At 46.1% G+C, this 19731-nt stretch overlaps 1 protein-coding gene across 1 annotated transcript in view; it reads left to right on the top strand.

The window, feature by feature from the left end:
- Window positions 1–19731, top strand: part of LOC149983146 (elongator complex protein 4-like) — a 107988-nt gene that overhangs the window by 35574 nt on the left and 52683 nt on the right. Inside the window, exons 8-9 of the mRNA XM_090239210.1 lie at window positions 2882–2990; window positions 5779–5885. Coding sequence (XP_090095336.1) covers window positions 2882–2990; window positions 5779–5885 — 216 coding nt within the window. The remainder of the gene's footprint in view (window positions 1–2881; window positions 2991–5778; window positions 5886–19731) is intronic.

Raw genomic sequence — 19731 nt, 5'->3', positions numbered from 1 at the left:
GTATTCCTCAATGTCATCGAAAGAATCCCGGAACATGTTCCATTCTGTGACAGCAAAACAGTCCTGTAGTTTAGCATCTGCTTCATCTGACCATTTTTTTATTGACCGAGTCACTGGTGCTTCCTGCTTTAATTTTTGCTTGTAAGCAGCAATTACAAGCTCAAAATGAGGAGGATAGAGTTGTGTTCGGATTTACCAAATGGAGGGCGAGGGAGAGCTTTGTACGTGTCTTTGTGTGTGGAGTACAGGTGATCTAGAATTTTTTTCCCTCTGGTTGCACATTTAACATGTTGATAGAGCTTTGTAGAACTGATTTAAGTTTCCCTGCATTAAAGTCTCCGGCCACTAGGAGCGCCGCCTCTGGGTGAGTGGTTTCTTTCCTGTTTTCTTATTTCCTTATACAGCTGACTGAGTGCGGTCTTAGTGCCAGCATCAGTCTGTGGTGGTAAATAAACAGCCACAAAAAGTATAGCTGAAAAGTATAGCTGAAAAGTATAGCTGAAAAGTATAGCTGATAATTATAGACAGGATGTTCATTTAGTTGGCCATCCTAAAATCACAGACCACACACACACTATTGGTGGCCCACCCCTCTAAACAGTACAATTAAAATGTGTGCTAAGTAATTTCGCTCACCCGGGGTTTAATTTCTGTGTGTGACTGACCTCAGCCTCTAAGTGCTCTGAGGCATGACTGGGGGGACATGCATACTTTAACAGTAGAACACAAGTGTAAAGGATGGAGAACAAGAAAGGAAGATAAGACAGGAAGGCATGAAAACTGCATCAGGCAGGTGGCAGGCAGCCAACACAGAGAGGAGGACCTTAATGATTTAAGAGGCTGAGGAGATGAATAATAGAAAACTCCCACCATCCCTGCGTCCCTCTCTTCCTCTCTTACTGCGTCCCTCTCTCCCTCTCTTCCTGTTTTCCTCTCTCCCTGCGTCCCTCTCTTCCTCTCTTGCTGTGTTCCTCTCTCCCTCTCTCCCTGCGTCCCTCTCTTCCTCTCTTGCTGTGTTCCTCTCTCCCTCTCTTCCTGTTTTTCTCTCTCCCTGCGTCCCTCTCTCCCTGCGTCCCTCTCTCCCTGCGTCCCTCTCTTCCTCTCTTGCTGTGTTCCTCTCTCCCTCTCTTCCTGTTTTCCTCTCTCCCTGCGTCCCTCTCTCCCTGCGTCCCTCTCTTCCTCTCTTGCTGTGTTCCTCTCTCCCTCTCTTCCTGTTTTTCTCTCTCCCTGCGTCCCTCTCTCCCTGCGTCCCGCTCTCCCTGCGTCCCTCTATTCCTCTCTTGCTGTGTTTCTCTCTCCCTCTCTTCCTGTTTTCCTCTCTCCCTGCGTCCCTCTCTCCCTGCGTCCCTCTCTCCCTCTCTCCCTGCGTCCCTCTCTCCCTGCGTCCCTCTCTTCCTCTTTCCCTCTCTTCCTGCGTCCCTCTCTTCCTGCGTCCCTCTCTCCCTGCGTCTCTCTCTCCCTCTCTCCCTGACATCCCTCTCTCCCTGCGTCCCTCTCTCCCTCTCTCCCTGCGTCCCTCTCCCTCTCTCCATGCGTCCCTCTCTCCCTGCGTCCCTCTCCCTCTCTCCCTGCGTCCCTCTCTCCCTCTTCCTCTTTCCTTCTCTCCCTGCGTCCCTCTCTCCCTGCGTCCCTCTCTCCCTGCGTCCCTCTCTCCCTGCGTCCCTCTCTCCCTGCGTCCCTCTCTCTCTGCGTCCCTCTCTCCCTGCGTCCCTCTCTCCCTGCGTCCCTCTCTCCCTGCGTCCCTCTCTCCCTGCGTCCCTCTCTCCCTGCGTCCCTCTCTCCCTCTCTCCCTGCGTCCCTCTCTCCCTCTCTCCCTGTGTCCCTCTCTCCCAACCCCCCTCCCTCCCTCCCTCCCTCTATCACCCTGCATTCCTCTCTCTCCCTCTTCCTTGTTCTCTGCTGTCACAACAGAGGGAGATCTGACCAGCAGGGGGAGCCCTCCTCGAGCGATCCTCTCCCCTTCACTCCTTCAACTGTGTGTTTGTGTTCTTGTGTGCATGTTGCGTGTGTGTTTGTCTTTGTGCATGAGTGTACATATATACATCTCTCTACTTGTGTGTTATGTGGTACAAAGATATTATGCAGCATCTCCTCCTTGCTGCTCCTAATGTTTACCTTTAACCCCCAAGCCATTCTACATCTGACCTCAACAACTGCCCCCCCCCACACCATTCTACAACTGACCTCAACAACTGCCCCCCCACACCATTCTACATCTGACCTCAACAACTGCCCCCCCCACACCATTCTACAACTGACCTCAACAACTGCCCCCCCACACCATTCTACATCTGACCTCAACAACTGCCCCCCACACCATTCTACATCTGACCTCAACAACTGCCCCCCCACACCATTCTACATCTGACCTCAACAACTGCCCCCCACACCATTCTACAACTGCCCCCCCCACACCATTCTACAACTGCCCCCCACACCATTCTACATCTGACCTCAACAACTGCCCCCCCCACACCTTTCTCCATGTAACCTCAACAACTGCCCCCCTCACACCTTTCTCCATGTAACCTCAACAACTGCCCCCCCCCACACCTTTCTCCATGTAACCTCCACACCTGCCCCCCCCACACCTTTCTCCATGTAACCTCAACAACTGCCCCCCTCACACCTTTCTCCATGTAACCTCAACAACTGCCCCCCCAACACCTTTCTCCATGTAACCTCAACAACTGCCCCCCCCACACCTTTCTCCATGTAACCTCAACAACTGCCCCCCCCCCCCCTAATTTAATTTCAGCGCTGACGTCAGGAGGTTTTCAATTACCTGTGATCACTCATCTTTCTCTCTCCCTTTTTGTCTCTTTCCCTCACCCTCACTCTCCATCTCTCTTTCTTCTCTCCATCTCTCTCTCTCCTACAGAACAGAGCTCTGATGGGCAATATAACCAGGTTGTGTGACACGGCCATCGCTCTAGAGTCCTTCAGAGGCTCAGAGAGAGAGACCAACCCCCTGTACAAAGATTACCACGGTAACCTCCCCCACACACACAAGGTGTGTGTGTGTGTGTGTGTGTGTGTGTGTGTGTGTGTGAGAGAGAGAGATTGTGGAGGCTGGTCGGCTAGGCAGGCAGGCCCCTCACAGGGCAGCCCAGGCTGTCAGGGCCTGTTAGTGGGCTGCTGCTCAATCAGACGTGCTCCTCACTAGACAGGCCGGGGGGGATTCAGCTGCCACGCCGCACTCTCCCCCTCACCCCCCAGCAGAGCTCCTCTCTCCTGCCCTCCCTGCACACACATACAACCCCAGTCCCATATACCCCTGAGGCCTGGTGTAGAGCGGAGTGGACCAATGCTGGGGAATCCATATTCTTCACCATCACTCTCTCCATCTTTTTCTCTGTCCACTCCTCTCTCCATAGATGGTTTAGTCTGCTCTGACATGGAGGATGACAGTCTGAGAGGGGGAATAGGAAGGATATATATATATATATAAGCATCTCCCTCTCTCATACACACATTCCCTCTCTCCATCACTCCCTCACTCTCTCTCTCTCTCCCTCCCTCTCTCATACACACGTTCCCTCTCTCCATCACTCCCTCACTCTCTCTCTCCCACACATAAAGGTCAGTTTAAGAGATGGAGGTATTTTTAGTCATGCCTCTCTTTCTCTCTTGCTCTTTTCCTCTGGTTTATTCCTCTCCTCCTTTCCTCTGGTTTATTCCCCATCTCCTCTCCTCCTTTCCTCTGGTTTATTCCCCCTCTCCTCTGGTTTATTCCCCCTCTCCTCTGGTTTATTCTCCCTCTCCTCTCCCCCTCTCCTCTGGTTTATTCTCCCTCTCCTCTCCCCCTCTCCTCTGGTTTATTCTCCCTCTCCTCTCCCCCTCTCCTCTGGTTTATTCCCCCTCTCCTCTCCCCCTTTCCTCTGGTTTATTCCCCCTCTCCTCTCCCCCTTTCCTCTGGTTTATTCCTCTCCCCCTTTCCTCTGGTTTATTCCTCTCCCCCTCTCCTCTGGTTTATTCCCCCTCTCCTCTGGTTTATTCCTCTCCCCCTCTCCTCTGGTTTATTCCCCCTTTCCTCTGGTTTATTCTCCCTCTCCTCTCCCCCTTCCCTCTGGTTTATTCCTCTCCCCCTTTCCTCTAGTTTATTCTCCCTCTCCTCTCCCCCGTTCCTCTGGTTTATTCCTCTCCCCTTTCCTCTAGTTTATTCTCCCTCTCCTCTCCCCCTTTCCTCTGGTTTATTCCCCCTCTCCTCTGGTTTATTCTCCCTCTCCTCTCCCCCTTTCCTCTGGTTTATTCCCCCTCTCCTCTGGTTTATTCTCCCTCTCCTCTCCCCCTTTCCTCTGGTTTATTCCCCCTCTCCTCTGGTTTATTCTCCCTCTCCTCTCCCCCTTTCCTCTGGTTTATTCCCCTTCTCCTCTCCTCTGGTTTATTCCTAATTTCCTTTGGTTTATTCCTCCTTTCCTCTCAGCCTGGTTAGTCAGCCCTAGTTGAGACAGATGAAGAGTGATTAAATGGCATCTTTTAGTTTCTCCTCTAACACGTTGTTTTATGTACATGCTGACATGTCCCACATCCCTAACCTGTCCCACGTCCCTAACCTGTCCCACGTCCCTAACCTATCCCACGTCCCGAACCTGTCCCACGTCCCTAACTTGTCCCACGTCCCTAACTTGTCCCACGTCCCTAACTTGTCCCACGTCCCTAACCTGTCCCACGTCCCTAACCTGTCCCACGTCCCTAACCTGTCCCACGTCCCTAACCTGTCCCACGTCCCTAACCTGTCCCACGTCCCTAACCTGTCCCACTGACCGCTATTGTTTTGCTTTGTGTTCACCCACCACACAATGATACGGTTTAATATAATACACAGCTGAGGGTTGAATCGCTCTGTTAGAAAGATGTTGATCTGATATTTAACTATACTGGCACTATTTGACCTATATCAAAATATACATCCTCTGTTTAAGAATTTGCAAATGTGTGTTCATTGTGTGTTTTGTGTGTGTGCGTTTTGTAGCAGCAGTTCAGGGCTGCTCAAAGCATGCTGGGATGCCTGTCACAGCGAATCAGGCGATAGGAAATCACCCAAGTGCACGGAGGAGAGAACTCACCATCCCCCTCTCTTTCTCCATCTATTCCCCTCTCTCTCTTTCTCTCTTCTCTATCTTTTGTACCATCCCTGCCTCTGCTCTCCAGTTTTATGAAATGTCACTTTACGGAGGGAGGGATAATTTCTTAAGGTCTCTTCCTATGAAAAGTGAACCTATTTATTCCTCTCACCCACCACCCCTCCCATCTACAACATATTATGTATAGCAAGCCCTACAACACACACACACACACACACACACACACACACACACACACACACACACACACAGTCATTCCAGCCTGCCGGTCTTCCTTCCTGAAATAAGAACTCAATTAGTTTGTCCCCTGGAATAGAAGTCCCTGTTTATCTTGTTCTGCCTCATTACTTGAGTATAATCACAACATTTTGCCTGAGTGCTTCAAGTGCTGAATCTTGCAGCTCCTGATTGGAAGGGAGGATAGAGTGAGGGAAGGAGACAGGGAAACATGGAGGGCGAAGGAACCTGTCTCCTGAGCTCCCTCCTAATAGGAGGTCTATGAGGGCCTGGCAAGGAAGGTGGTGAATGCCTTCCAGGTATAACCTGTTCACAATCCACTTTGTTTCCACATCAGTGCAGAGAAAGGAAAAGACAATTGAGGAAGCCACTTTGACTATTGAGATGCACCCATGGATGATGTGTACTTTGTCCTTTATCCAAATTGGTTTCCCTCTGTCCTCTTCTCTCCCAGGTCTGCTAGATGTACGTCAGCTGCCCTATCTGAACTGCCTGGTGTGTGATCTGCCCGACAACAAGGACCTGGCCTTCAAACTCAAGAGGAAGCAGTTCACCATTGAGGTAGGCCTCTGCCACCACAACAACCCGCTCGAGCCTGTGGTTACGTAATCTAGCAAACAAACACGTGTCATATCCTGTTATCTTTTCACACACTTTCTCTCATACTCTTTCACACGCTGTCTTTCACACACACTGTCTTTCACACACTCTGTCTTTCACACACTCTGTCTTTCACACACTCTGTCTTTCACACACGCTGTCTTTCACACTCGCTGTCTTTCACACACGCTGTCTTTCAAATATACACATTCAGGCACATACTCATACACGCAGAGAAAAAGCACATTATCTCAACAGCCAAATCATATTATCATTTTAATGAAAGCGTTAACTTATTACAGATCTCCATTGAGAACAGAAGTAATGATTTATTTAAAACCTTCTGCATTTAATTTCTTCTGCGTTCTTCCTGTCCACAGCATGGCTCACAGTAAGTGCTGATGGTTATTTTGAATTGTCTCTGGCGTTAGCCTCGCTTCACTAGTCTCTGTTAAAACTTCTTGAGTGTAGGGGGCAGTATTTTGATGTTTGGATGAAAAACGTACCCAAATGAAACGGCCTATTTCTCAGGCTCAGAATCTAGAATATGCATATAATTGACAGATTAGGATAGAAAATACTCTAAAGTTTCCAAAACTGTCAGAATATTGTCTGTGAGTATAACAGAACTGATATTGCAGGCGAAAACCTGAGGAAAATCAAACCAGGAAGTGGCCTCTATTTTGAAAGCGCCATGTTCCATAGCCTGCCTTCGCTCCATTTAAAGGAATATCAACCTGATTCCTTTCCCTATGGCTTCCCCATGGTGTGGACAGTCTTAAGACATAGTTTCAGGCTTTTATTTTGAAAAATTAGCGAGAAAGATCACATCGCGGCTGGGTGCCAGCAGCGTTTTGTATGCGCAACAGCTTGGAGTATCCATTTTCTCTCTCTCTCTCTCTCTCTCTCTGAAGAAGCTGCATTCCCGGTTGATATATTATCGATTATATATTGTAAAATAACCTGAGGATTGATTATAAAAAACGTTTAACATGTTTCTCCGAACATTACGGATACTATTTGGAATTTTCATCTGCGATGTCGTGACCGCTCGAGCCTGTTGATTTCTGAACATAACGCACCAACCAAATGGAGGTATTTTGGATATAAAAATAATCTTTATGGATTATGGAACAAAAGGAACATTTATTGTGTAACTGGGAGTCTCGTGAGTGCAAACATCCGAAGATCATCAAAGGTAAGCGATTTAATTTATTGCTTTTCTGACTTTCGTGACCTATCTACTTGGCTGCTAGCTGTTTGTAATATTTTGTCTACTGAGAGAGGTGTTCTTACATAAACGCTTGGTATGCTTTCGCCGAAAAGCTTTATTGAAATCTGACACGCCAGGTGGATTAACAACAAGCTAAGCTCTGTTTTGCTATATTGCACTTGTGATTTCATGAAAATTTAATATTTTTAGTGCTTTAATTTGAATTTGGAGCTCTGCAATTCAGCGGTGGTTGACGAAAATGATCCCGCTAACGGGATGGGTGCATCAAGAAGTGTGAACTTTCTCCAGCTGTCGGTTGGCAATGAGAAAGGTGAAACTATAGATACACCAGTGTTGTCACACCTACTGCCGAGCAACTTCAAAGGTACCAGAGAAGAAACAGCTCATGAACAGGAGATGAGGAAAGACTATTGTGTTCTGGAGTACTTTAGTTACTATGGACCTTCATCACGCCCCTATGACACCTACTTCCTGTTATTGTTGAGTACTTTAGCTACTATGGACCTTTATCACGCCCCTATGACACCTACTTCCTGTTATTGTTGAGTACTTTAGTTACTATGGACTTTTATCACGCCCCTATGACACCTACTTCCTGTTATTGTTGAGTACTTTAGTTACTATGGACCTTTATCACGCCCCTATGACACCTACTTCCTGTTATTGTTGAGTACTTTAGTTAATATGGACTTTTATCACGCCCCTATGACACCTACTTCCTGTTATTGTTGAGTACTTTAGTTACTATGGACCTTTATCACGCCCCTATGACACCTACTTCCTGTTATTGTTGAGTACTTTAGCTACTATGGACCTTTATCACGCCCCTATGACACCTACTTCCTGTTATTGTTGAGTACTTTAGTTACTATGGACTTTTATCACGCCCCTATGACACCTACTTCCTGTTATTGTTGAGTACTTTAGTTACTATGGGCCATTATCACGCCCCTATGACACCTACTTCCTGTTATTGTTGAGTACTTTAGTTACTATGGACTTTTATCACGCCCCTATGACACCTACTTCCTGTTATTGTTGAGTACTTTAGTTACTATGGACCTTTATCACGCCCCTATGACACCTACTTCCTGTTATTGTTGAGTACTTTAGTTACTATGGGCCTTTATCACGCCCCTATGACACCTACTTCCTGTTATTGTTGAGTACTTTAGTTACTATGGACCTTTATCACGCCCCTATGACACCTACTTCCTGTTATTGTTGAGTACTTTAGTTAATATGGACCTTTATCAAGCCCCTGTGACACCTACTTCCTGTTATTGTTGAGTACTTTAGTTACTATGGACTTTTATCACGCCCCTATGACACCTACTTCCTGTTATTGTTGAGTACTTTAGTTACTATGGGCCTTTATCACGCCCCTATGACACCTACTTCCTGTTATTGTTGAGTACTTTAGTTACTATGGACTTTTATCACGCCCCTATGACACCTACTTCCTGTTATTGTTGAGTACTTTAGTTACTATGGGCCTTTATCACGCCCCTATGACACCTACTTCCTGTTATTGTTGAGTACTTTAGTTACTATGGGCCTTTATCACGCCCCTATGACACCTACTTCCTGTTATTGTTGAGTACTTTAGTTACTATGGGCCTTTATCACGCCCCTATGACACCTACTTCCTGTTATTGTTGAGAACTTTTGTTACTATAGTATGGAATGTGTGGATAGTGCAGTGTATATGCCTGTACATCTGATGAGATAATTATGTCAGGGTCTGGCAGGTGTTAAGTTAAATCTTGGGACTGTCAAGCACTGCGATGGCTCTGTTTCCGCATTGGTACACACCCCCGTCACTAGACTGACTGACCTAGTACAGAATCTGTCATTTTCACTCTCTATTGTAGATATTCAGTGTGATATTCACTGAGTTCTCCTGACATTAAAGGTTTGACTATGCTAATTCAACTCTTCCCTGACCCTCTGGCTTCTCTATCCAGCCCCTCCATTAAGGCCCTCTGTGTCCGTCTCCTCCCTCGCTTTTCTCCCTCCTCAGACTCCCCCAATCCAAGTACTCAAGTGCAGCTGCCCTCCCCTCTTGCCCTTGCCTTTATCCGTCTCGCACACACACACACACACACACACACACACACACACACACACACACACACACACACACACACGCACACGCACAAACAGACACACATACACACACACACAAATTCACTCTCCTTCACTGTAATCCATCTCTGTGGCTCTTCTCTCCAGATGAAGGGCCTCTCCTCTGTCAAACTCATCATTGTCCCTCATTACTGTATCATTATCTTATTATTAACTTATCATACTCTGGCCTTGTAGTAGTTAATCAGGGAGTTATACTTACCCTTTATCATCCCTCTACTCTTTATCACCCTCTATCCTCCCTCTCTCTCACCCCCTCTTCCTCCTTTCTCTCCTCCCTTTCCTCCTCTCCTCTTCTCCCTCTGAAAAGCTGTCTCCGGTGTAGATTTATAAGGTCCATAAAAGTCAAGGTGGTTATTCTAAACGGCCTTTTAATTCCCCCCCTTAGTGGATCTGTATGTCTGCTGGGCTCCTCCCTGAGCCTCGGTGGGACTGGGTGATGTTGTACTGCTGCATACTGTCTGTGAGGGACAGGCTTTGTGTGGGGTTGTCTTGGGAATGACAGGCAGCACTCTTAATAAAAGTAAGACATGGAGTAGAAAAGAGAGGGAGAGGAAAGAGGTCAAGTCAAACTGGCTACAACACATGTTGACATAAGCGAGCACACGATATGAAATGCCAATCAAATTCCCTGGTGGTGATCTGTATTGTGTGTGTGTGTGTGTGTGGAGTGAATTTCCAGAGTATCTCTCATGACGTCACCAGTCGCCATCAAACCAATCAAACATTTATTTAACCTTTATTTAAATAGGCAAGTCAGTTAAGAACAAATTCTTATTTACAATGACGGCCTACACCGGCCAAACTCGTACGACACTGGGACAATTGTGCGCCGCCCTATGGGACTCCCAATCACAGCCGGTTGTGATGCAGCCTGGATCTCACATGCCAATCAGCAGTTGTTTCCCATTGTTACATAATGCTCTGCACTCTCTCAATGTTGTGATTGGCGCTTGGCATTCTGGGTAATGCATGGTGGGGGTGCGGCGGCCATTTCTGCTGAGTCACTGCCTCACCCCAGGTGTGTGCATGTCTGTGTTTACCTTTGCGTTCCGTCTGCGTGTCTCGGCGTGGCTGTGACCCGTTGGACAACTGTCCCAGAGGGATGTTGATTGGCATGTGAGATAGCGATGAGATTCCCTCCCAGCCCTGTGTGACGTCCCACACCAAGCCAACTAATCACTCCAGGACACGTCCGCCCCGGGCGGCAGCTCAGCCTCTTTCTCTACCTCTACCTGCATCTCTGGCTCTCTCTCCCTCTGTCACTCTCCTTCAACTATTCATCTGTCTATCTCCCTAGTGGTGTCTCTCCTTCTCCACCTTCAACTATTCATCTGTCTATCTCTCTAGTGGTGTCTCTCCTTCTCTACCTTCAACTATTCATCTGTCGATCTCTCTCTAGTGGTGTCTCTCCTTCTCCACCTTCAACTATTCATCTGTCTATCTCTCTCTAGTGGTGTCTCCTTCTCCACCTTCAACTATTCATCTGTCTCTCTCTAGTGGTGTCTCTCCTTCTCCACCTTCAACTATTCATCTGTCTATCTCTCTCTAGTGGTGTCTCTCCTTCTCTACCTTCAACTAATCATCTGTATCTCTCTAATGGTGTCTCTCCTTCTCCACCTTCAACTATCCATCTGTCTCTCTCTCTAGTGGTGTCTCTCCTTCTCCACCTTCAACTATTCATCTGTCTATCTCTCTAGTGGTGTCTCTCCTTCTCCACCTTCAACTATTCATCTGTCGATCTCTCTAGTGGTGTCTCTCCTTCTCCACCTTCAACTATTCATCTGTCTCTCTCTAGTGGTGTCTCTCCTTCTCCACCTTCAACTATTAATCTGTCGATCTCTCTAGTGGTGTCTCTCCTTCTCTACCTTCAACTATTCATCTGGCGATCTCTCTCTAGTGGTGTCTCTCCTTCTCCACCTTCAACTATTCATCTGTCTCTCTCTCTAGTGGTGTCTCTCCTTCTCCAACTTCAACTATTCATATGTCTCTCTCTCTAGTGGTGTCTCTCCTTATCCACCTTCAACTATTCATATGTCTCTCTCTCTAGTGGTGTCTCTCCTTCTCTACCTTCAACTATTCATCTGTCTCTCTCTCTAGTGGTGTCTCTCCTTCTCTACCTTCAACTATTCATCTGTCTCTCTCTAGTGGTGTCTCTCCTTCTCTACCTTCAACTATTTATCTGTCTATCTCTAGTGGTGTCTCTCCTTCATCACCTTCAACTATTCATCTGTCTCTCTCTAGTGGTGTCTCTCCTTCTCCACCTTCAACTATTCATCTGTCTCTCTCTCTAGTGGTGTCTCTCCTTCTCCACCTTCAACTATCCATCTGTCTCTCTCTCTAGTGGTGTCTCTCCTTCTCCACCTTCAACTATCCATCTGTCTCTCTCTCTAGTGGTGTCTCTCCTTCTCCACCTTCAACTATTCATCTGTCTCTCTCTAGTGGTGTCTCTCCTTCTCCAACTTAAACTATTCACCTGTCTCTCTCTAGTGGTGTCTCTCCTTCTCCACCTTCAACTATTCATCTGTCTCTCTCTAGTGGTGTCTCTCCTTCTCCACCTTCAACTATTCATCTGTCTATCTCTCTAGTGGTGTCTCTCCTTCTCCACCTTCAACTATTCATCTGTCTCTCTCTAGTGGTGTCTCTCCTTCTCCACCTTCAACTATTCATCTGTCTCTCTCTAGTGGTGTCTCTCCTTCTCTACCTTCAACTATTCATCTGTCTATCTCTCTAGTGGTCTCTCCTTCTCCACCTTCAACTATTCATCTGTCTCTCTCTAGTGGTGTCTCTCCTTCTCCACCTTCAACTATTCATCTGTCTCGCTCTAGTGGTGTCTCTCCTTCTCCACCTTCAACTATTCATCTGTCTCTCTCTAGTGGTGTCTCCTTCTCTACCTTCAACTATTCATCTGTGTGTCTCTAGTGGTGTCTCTCCACTTTCAACTATTCATCTGTCTATCTCTAGTGGTGTCTCTCCTTCTCTACCTTCAACTATTCATCTGTCTCTCTCTCTAGTGGTGTCTCTCCTTCTCTACCTTCAACTGTTCATCTCTCTCTCTCTAGTGGTGTCTCTCCTTCTCCACCTTCAACTATTAATCTGTTTGTTTTTCTAGTGGTGTCTCTCGCTCATGCTGTCCTCTCTCTTTCCTTTCTATTTTTCTCGCGCTCTTAGTTTCTGTGGTTTTATGTTCACACAGAGAGAGAGAGTACACCACCATGCCAAACAATTATCCCTTTTATACCAAGACAAAATCCTGCATTCTTTACCATACCATTGTCTTTATGTGAGTGGACCTGCTAACCTCTGTGACTGGGCCTATACTTCCTAAACCCTATGTAGAGTTGGGATCAATTGCATTTCAATTCAGTAAGTTCAGGAAGTAAACTGGATTTTAGTTTACTACCTAAATTGACTGCATTGAAAGGAGTTGTCCCCAGCCGTGATGTCTACCCTATAGCTGAACCCTATATAAACTGAAACATAACCCCTAGTCTGGACAGACTGACATACACTCGTTGTCATGGTGGTTTGACAGGTTCCGTGATAAGGTTGCCGTGGCTACCATTGTAGTCCTGAAAAGTTCAAGTGTCAGTTGACAGACGGGCATTACCCATAATGCCTTAGGGCAGAATTAACCCATGTCTGAGCAGGTAGATGGCTAGGTGTTAAGACCAGATTAACACACACTCACAGGGAAAACACACTCACAGGGACACACACACTCACACACACTTGTGGTGTGACATGCAGATACATATTTACGCACTGACACAGACAAAAACAAACACACCTACAAATAGTGTGCATTCTTGGTCATACTTTACTCATACTAGACACACGCTCACACACTTGTCAGTCATTCAGTTTCACAATGAAGGCTGCTCACCTCACCTGACGAAGCTCTGTAGAATGTGAGAATTACCCATTGAAGTCTCCTTACCCTGCTGTGACCCCTCAGACTGATGGATAACCCCCCCGGTGGGGTACTGGGGTGCCATGGCAGGGTAAGAGGTCAGGGGTCAGCTGTAGTATGAGACTAGGGGATGTGTGTCAAATTAGTCCCCTCTTAGAGAGGTGAGACAGGCCGATCCTCTGTGATGTCTGTCTGTCAGCTAGGTGTGGAGGAGTAACAGTGGAAGAGGGTTTTTTAGTTTTAGTTTGGTTATTTTCCAGATCATCTTTTGAGGACTAAAGAAGGAAGTGAGCGAGCAGAGAGGATAGGGGGAGATTAAGGGGAAACCAGAAGAGAAATTGAAGTTGCGAAAGAAGAGGATGAAAGAGGAGGAAGATGTGGGTTAATGTCCAGGAATGCAAGACGAGAGGGCAGAAAGGGATTAGGGCGGAAGACTAGAGCAGAGAGGACAGAAAGGGATGAGGGCGGAAGACTATAGCAGAGAGGACAGAAAGGGATGAGGGCGGAAGACTATAGCAGAGAGGACAGAAAGGGATGAGGGCGGAAGACTATAGCAGAGAGGACAGAAAGGGATGAGGGTGGAAGACTGGAGCAGAGAGGACAGAAAGGGATGAGGGTGGAAGACAGGAGCAGAGAGGACAGAAAGTGATGAGGGTGGAAGACAGGAGCAGAGAGGACAGAAAGGGATGAGGGTGGAAGACAGGAGCAGAGAGGACAGAAAGGGATGAGGGTGGAAGACAGGAGCAGAGAGGACAGAAAGGGATGAGGGTGGAAGACAGGAGCAGAGAGGACAGAAAGGGATGAGGGTGGAAGACTGGAGCAGAGAGGACAGAAAGAGATGAGGGTGGAAGACGAGAGCAGAGAGGACAGAAAGGGATGAGGGTGGAAGACGAGAGCAGAGAGGACAGAAAGGGATGAGGGTGGAAGACGAGAGCAGAGAGGACAGAAAGGGATGAGGGTGGAAGACGAGAGCAGAGAGGACAGAAAGGGATGAGGGTGGAAGACGAGAGCAGAGAGGACAGAAAGGGATGAGAGTGGAAGACGAGAGCAGAGAGGACTTTGCAAATGCTTCAAAATTTATTTATTTTGTAGGCTAAAGCCTTGAAATAATTGAAATAACATAGCCTAAATAATTCATTTTCGTTCCTTCGTAGACTTCATGTCTATAGGTCACATGTCATATTAAACAGCATATAAACACTCTAAATAGGTTACATGCCATATTAAACAGTATATAAACACTCTAAATAGGTTACGTGTCATATTAAACAGCATATAAACACTATAAATAGGTTACATGTCATATTAAACAGCATATAAACACTCTAAATAGGTTACATGCCATATTAAACAGCATATGAACACTATAAATAGGTTACGTGTCATATTAAACAGCATATAAACACTATAAATAGGTTACATGCCATATTAAACAGCATATAAACACTATAAATAGGTTACATGTCATATTAAACAGCATATAAACACTATAAATAGGTTACATGTCATATTAAACAGCATATAAACACTATAAATAGGTTACATGTCATATTAAACAGCATATAAACACTATAAATAGGTCTGGAGCCAGACATGAAGTCTACGAAGGAACGAAAATGAATTATTTAGGCTATGTTATTTCAATTATTTCAAGGCTTTAGCCTACAAAATAAATAAATAAATACATTTTGAAGCATTTGCAAGTGCGACACAATAGACTGGCAGGGACATTAAGCTCTCAACATTTAAACGTTTTGTTGTATTAAATCATTATAGTCTATAAATTGCCCATATAGGCTATGACTTACTTAAAATGAAATTGCTCAGTGCCTTGAATTTTTCGAGCAGGCAGCAGCTGAGAATCCCCTCTCCGTGCTCGCAGAGCCACTGGGGATGCTAAACACCCTTCACCCTTTTGGATGAGCCTTCAGATTCCACAATAATTCTTTAGTTGTGGACACTACATCACCACACTCCCTCTCTTGCTCTTGGTCCTCATCTTTGTAAGTTAACCTTGTTTTAGCACCTGTGTGTTTTATCAGTTTCTTAATGAAAATATTTAGTGAACTCCATGACAGTAGCTAAAGCAAGGGGCTGTAGCAGCACACAAGTAGACATCAAATGCATGCTGGGCCTGGACATGCCTTGAGGTAGTGAGCACTAATGGCCAACGCTCCAGCCTTTGGGGGAACTCCCTCCACGCTCCAGTCAAATTGGGCACGCTCTGCTCCTTGCTCTGCTCTGCTCCGCTCACATGCTCTGCCCCCTACCCCTCTACCCCCGCCCCCCTGTATAAGGCTGTGGGTGCCGAGGGAGGAGTGTTAATGGACATATGTGAAGAGCGGAGCTGAGCGATGGGGAAGGAGAAGAGGGGGGTGAGGTGGAAGCAGAGAGGAGCTGTTAAGTGATTTTGAGGTCAGGTCTAATTAAAATGAGGGCTCCTCAGAGGCTCTAAACAGAGAGAGGGAGGGAGACTTCGTGAATGTTTGAGTTTGTTTGTATTCCATGTCTGAGTCCCCATCTGTGTGTTTCTATGCATGGTGGTGGTAGTAGTAAAGCTCCCATTGAGGAGAGCTGAGCCTGATAGACTGTACTGTAGAACTGGGTCATTCAATATTGACTCTAATAGAGTACACTCAGTATGACATTCACAGTAGAATGTAGTCCTGCCAAGACACAGGAAGTAAATAAAACACCAGCTAGGTTTCCATCCAATTGATGACACATTTTCATGCAGATATTCTAAAAATCTGCATAAAAACAATATGGGCCTTTTCCCACGAGATGTTTCCATCAAATGAGCTTGTTGCAGATAAAAGGCTGTGCAGGATGACGTAGTTTTCATCTACCGAGTAACAATCTAAAGTTCAATGCATTTCCATCCATTTTGAACTCTACGGATAGTTTTGTCACAAACTGTTGCGTTAAATAGCAGATGTGCCCACTCTGGACTTGGCACAAGCCTCTAGCCAACAGATACAGTAGGCTAGTCTACGTGATGAGATTATTCTGGATAATAGCGAGAATATTTGTATTTGTCAATCGGCAGTCAAGCATTGATCATCATGTCACCAGAATAAGACTCTTGATATGTATTGAAAAGGAGTATCAAGATCATCGTGCTCTTTCACCAGCCTGTGAAGTTCATCTGTAGCCTAATAAACTGCATGGTTTCCCCAGTCGTAATGGGAGGACCACACACACCATATAATCGTGTGACTCCGTGTTTACTTCGATATGATGGTTATTGTATCAATATTTGCTCATAAAGGCGTTACCACCGCCATTCCTTGCACAAATAATTTTGCAGACACAAAAAGATCCCACCATGTCGAACGAACAAATTCTCTGTCTGCATTTATAAAACTGTACCGAAACTTCCGGTTTACATCACAGCTGTCGTGATTTGATTTTATATACGTGATGATTTTACATCAAATCTATCTAAAACTGCAATACCCTAACATGAAAACACAATGACTCGTCACATTTCCAATACATCTGCCAAAGGAACTATAGCCTGTCTTGGGAGTCACAATCGGATCGGAACGGACTCCTTGAAAAAGAATCCACATAAATAATTCATACTCTTCCTCTACCTCGAAGCACACAGGCCCTGTTGTGTTTTGGGCAAGGTGTGTAGGTTGAGTCCGTGGCACGCGACCGGACCCCTCAGCTGAATACTTACCAATTGGATGTATGTTGTGAATATTCCCCCATCTGCTTTTATGATGCAGTAGGTTTTTATATACAGTATTCTGATATACAGTGCATTCGAAAAGTATTCAGACCCCTTCCCTTTTTCCACATTTTGTTACGTTACAGCTTTTATTATAAAATGTATTAAATAACAAAATATTTAAATATCAATCTCCACACAATACCCCATAATGACAAAGCAAAAACTGTTTTTTTAGACATTTTTGCAAATGTATTAACAATAAAAAACAGATTTTATTTACCTTAGAGAATCTTGTTTCTCATGGTCAGAGTCCTTTAGGTGCCTTTTGGCAAAGTTGAACACTTTTTTTGGTTACTACATGATTCCATATGTGTTATTTCGTAGTTTTGATGTCTTCACTATTATTCTACAATGTAGAAAATAGTTTTTTTTTAAAGACTTGAGTAGGTGTCCAAACTTTTGGATGGTACTGTACATCACTTACCGTCTTCCCCCGACAAGGGAGCAACAGTATTAGTGTTTGTAGTAGTTGTAATCTAGGCCAGTCAAACTCCAGAAAGAGGATGAGACAGGAATGTTGCCAGACATGCTACCCTACATCCAGTCTCCAACACAAAACAACCTTCTCACGAGCAGCAGATATGAAAACAAGATGGTGGGATAATAACTTAGTAAGACGTATGTGCTGCCCTCCTGCCAGACTGTGTAAGGCTGTGCTCTGCCTGAGCTGCCCTGGAAGTGAAGCTGTTTCAGTGGGGAGCAGTGAACCCTTAACAGGGCGCGTATAGCGCTCACCATTCATTACATTACACTGGGCTGGCCCGGCCAGACGCGATTCAGACCAGATTAAACAATCATAGCGATCTTCAACTCGGATTAGGATGAGAGTACAAGTACAACAACCAGGGAGGGGTGGTTGGTTGATTGGGGTGGGGTTGTGTGTGTGTGGTGTAGTGATGCTGGGAGACAGGGGATGAGGCTATCTCATAAACACCCCTAAATTAGCATAATGGTAGTGACTAGTAGCTACTGTAGAACCCTGCTGGTGCTTTTAGATTGTGTCTATGTGTCTTTGGGATATGGAAAGGTTTTTTGCTATTTTCTAAGGCTTAAAAAAAATAAAACACTTTTCTGGAAATTGATTGGCAAATATTGTTAGGTTTGGCTTTTTAAGCCAATAGTGGCTAACCAGGGGTGGATAATGCCATTGTTGCGTTGATTAGATAGTAGCTTGGAGCTTTTATTTATAACAATTTGCAGTGGAACATGTGAAAATTGCATGTACTTTGAGAATTGTTTGGTGAGCTACTCATATGTGGGCCACCTGTTGGGGTCCCCTGGTCTATGGTCTGCTGGGTAACGTGGGTCTGCTGGGTAACGTGGGCTGTTACGTCTCTTAGGGTCCCCTGGTCTATGGTCTGCTGGGTAACGTGGTCTGTTACGTCTCTTAGGGTCCCCTGGTCTATGGTCTGCTGGGTAACGTGGGCTGTTACGTCTCTTAGGGTCCCCTGGTCTATGGTCTGCTGGGTAACGTGGGCTGTTACGTCTCTTAGGGTCCCCTGGTCTATGGTCTGCTGGGTAACGTGGGCTGTTGCGTCTCTTAGGGTCCCCTGGTCTATGGTCTGCTGGGTAACGTGGGCTGTTACGTCTCTTAGGGTCCCCTGGTCTATGGTCTGCTGGGTAACGTGGGCTGTTGCGTCTCTTAGGGTCCCCTGGTCTATGGTCTGCTGGGTAACGTGGGTCTGCTGGGTAACGTGGGTCTGCTGGGTAACGTGGGTCTGCTGGGTAACGTGGGTCTGCTGGGTAACGTGGGTCTGCTGGGTAACGTGGGTCACGTTAGCGGAGAGAAGGGAACTTGCCAAAAAGGTGACCCCCCCTCCACCCTTGTGCCCGCCCCCCTAAGAGGAAAGGAGAAATTGTCATCATAGGCACAAACGGCCGAAGCCGGAGCGGTTCAAAGGTGGAATGTTGATCTGGAGCAGGAGAGTCAAAGCCCAGGAACGCTCTCCGCTTCTGCCCTAGAAATAACTTTCCCACACTCTCACTGCTCCGTGTCCTGGGGGGGTCAGGTGTGTGTGTGTGTGTGTGCGTGTGCGTGTGCGTGCGTGCGTGTGTGAATACAGAGGTTTCTGTTTAGTTTGGTCGTATTCAGCCGGCCGGCAAAAATGTGGCTAAAATAACATCTAGTTTGGAAACTTCATAACAGAGCTTTGAGCCTGCTTTGTCTTTAGCTGACTGAAGGATTGGAGGACAGTGTGACCCATCTCCTCAGCTAAAGGAGAGCTGGCAGACACTACACTACTTTTAAAATCCTAAAATTGCTGAGCCTCTCACATTAAACGACCGTCTTTCCTGTAGTTTTTTTGTCTTGCCAACATAGTGGTGGGCACACTAAAGGATGTGGCACGGATGTGTCACACACTACAAGATTCGTCACTTCTCCACGAGCTGTGGCTCAAAGCAGCCTCATAAATGTTTTCAGTCAGACATTCACGCTTGCCATAAAGAGTTGAAATATCTAGCCAATACATTTTGAATTGAATAACATTGCGTGTAAAGAGCTTGTCAGAGCTGTAGCGATTTGACACTATGGCAAGTACAAACCCATTCTAGTAGTAGTCATCGCTCCTGCTCAAGAGTACACATTCTGGGTGATGCGATACTCACTGGCTTCTTCTCTGGCAAGCTCTCATTGGCTATTGCTGATCACCGTTCTCAAAACTTGCCGTGACACATCTCACACTACTGGAGCATTGTTTTGTGGCGACAAAATAAATCGTTTGAAACGATTGCGATGTCTGGGAGTGCTTAAAGACGGGATCGGTACCCC

The sequence above is a fragment of the Oncorhynchus mykiss genome, chromosome 6 (assembly GCF_057628025.1).
Source record: "Oncorhynchus mykiss isolate SJ-2025 chromosome 6, ASM5762802v1, whole genome shotgun sequence".
NCBI lineage: Eukaryota > Metazoa > Chordata > Actinopteri > Salmoniformes > Salmonidae > Oncorhynchus > Oncorhynchus mykiss.
The sequence above is the reverse complement of the archived record's forward strand: the minus strand, read 5'-3'. Positions and strand labels throughout refer to the sequence as shown.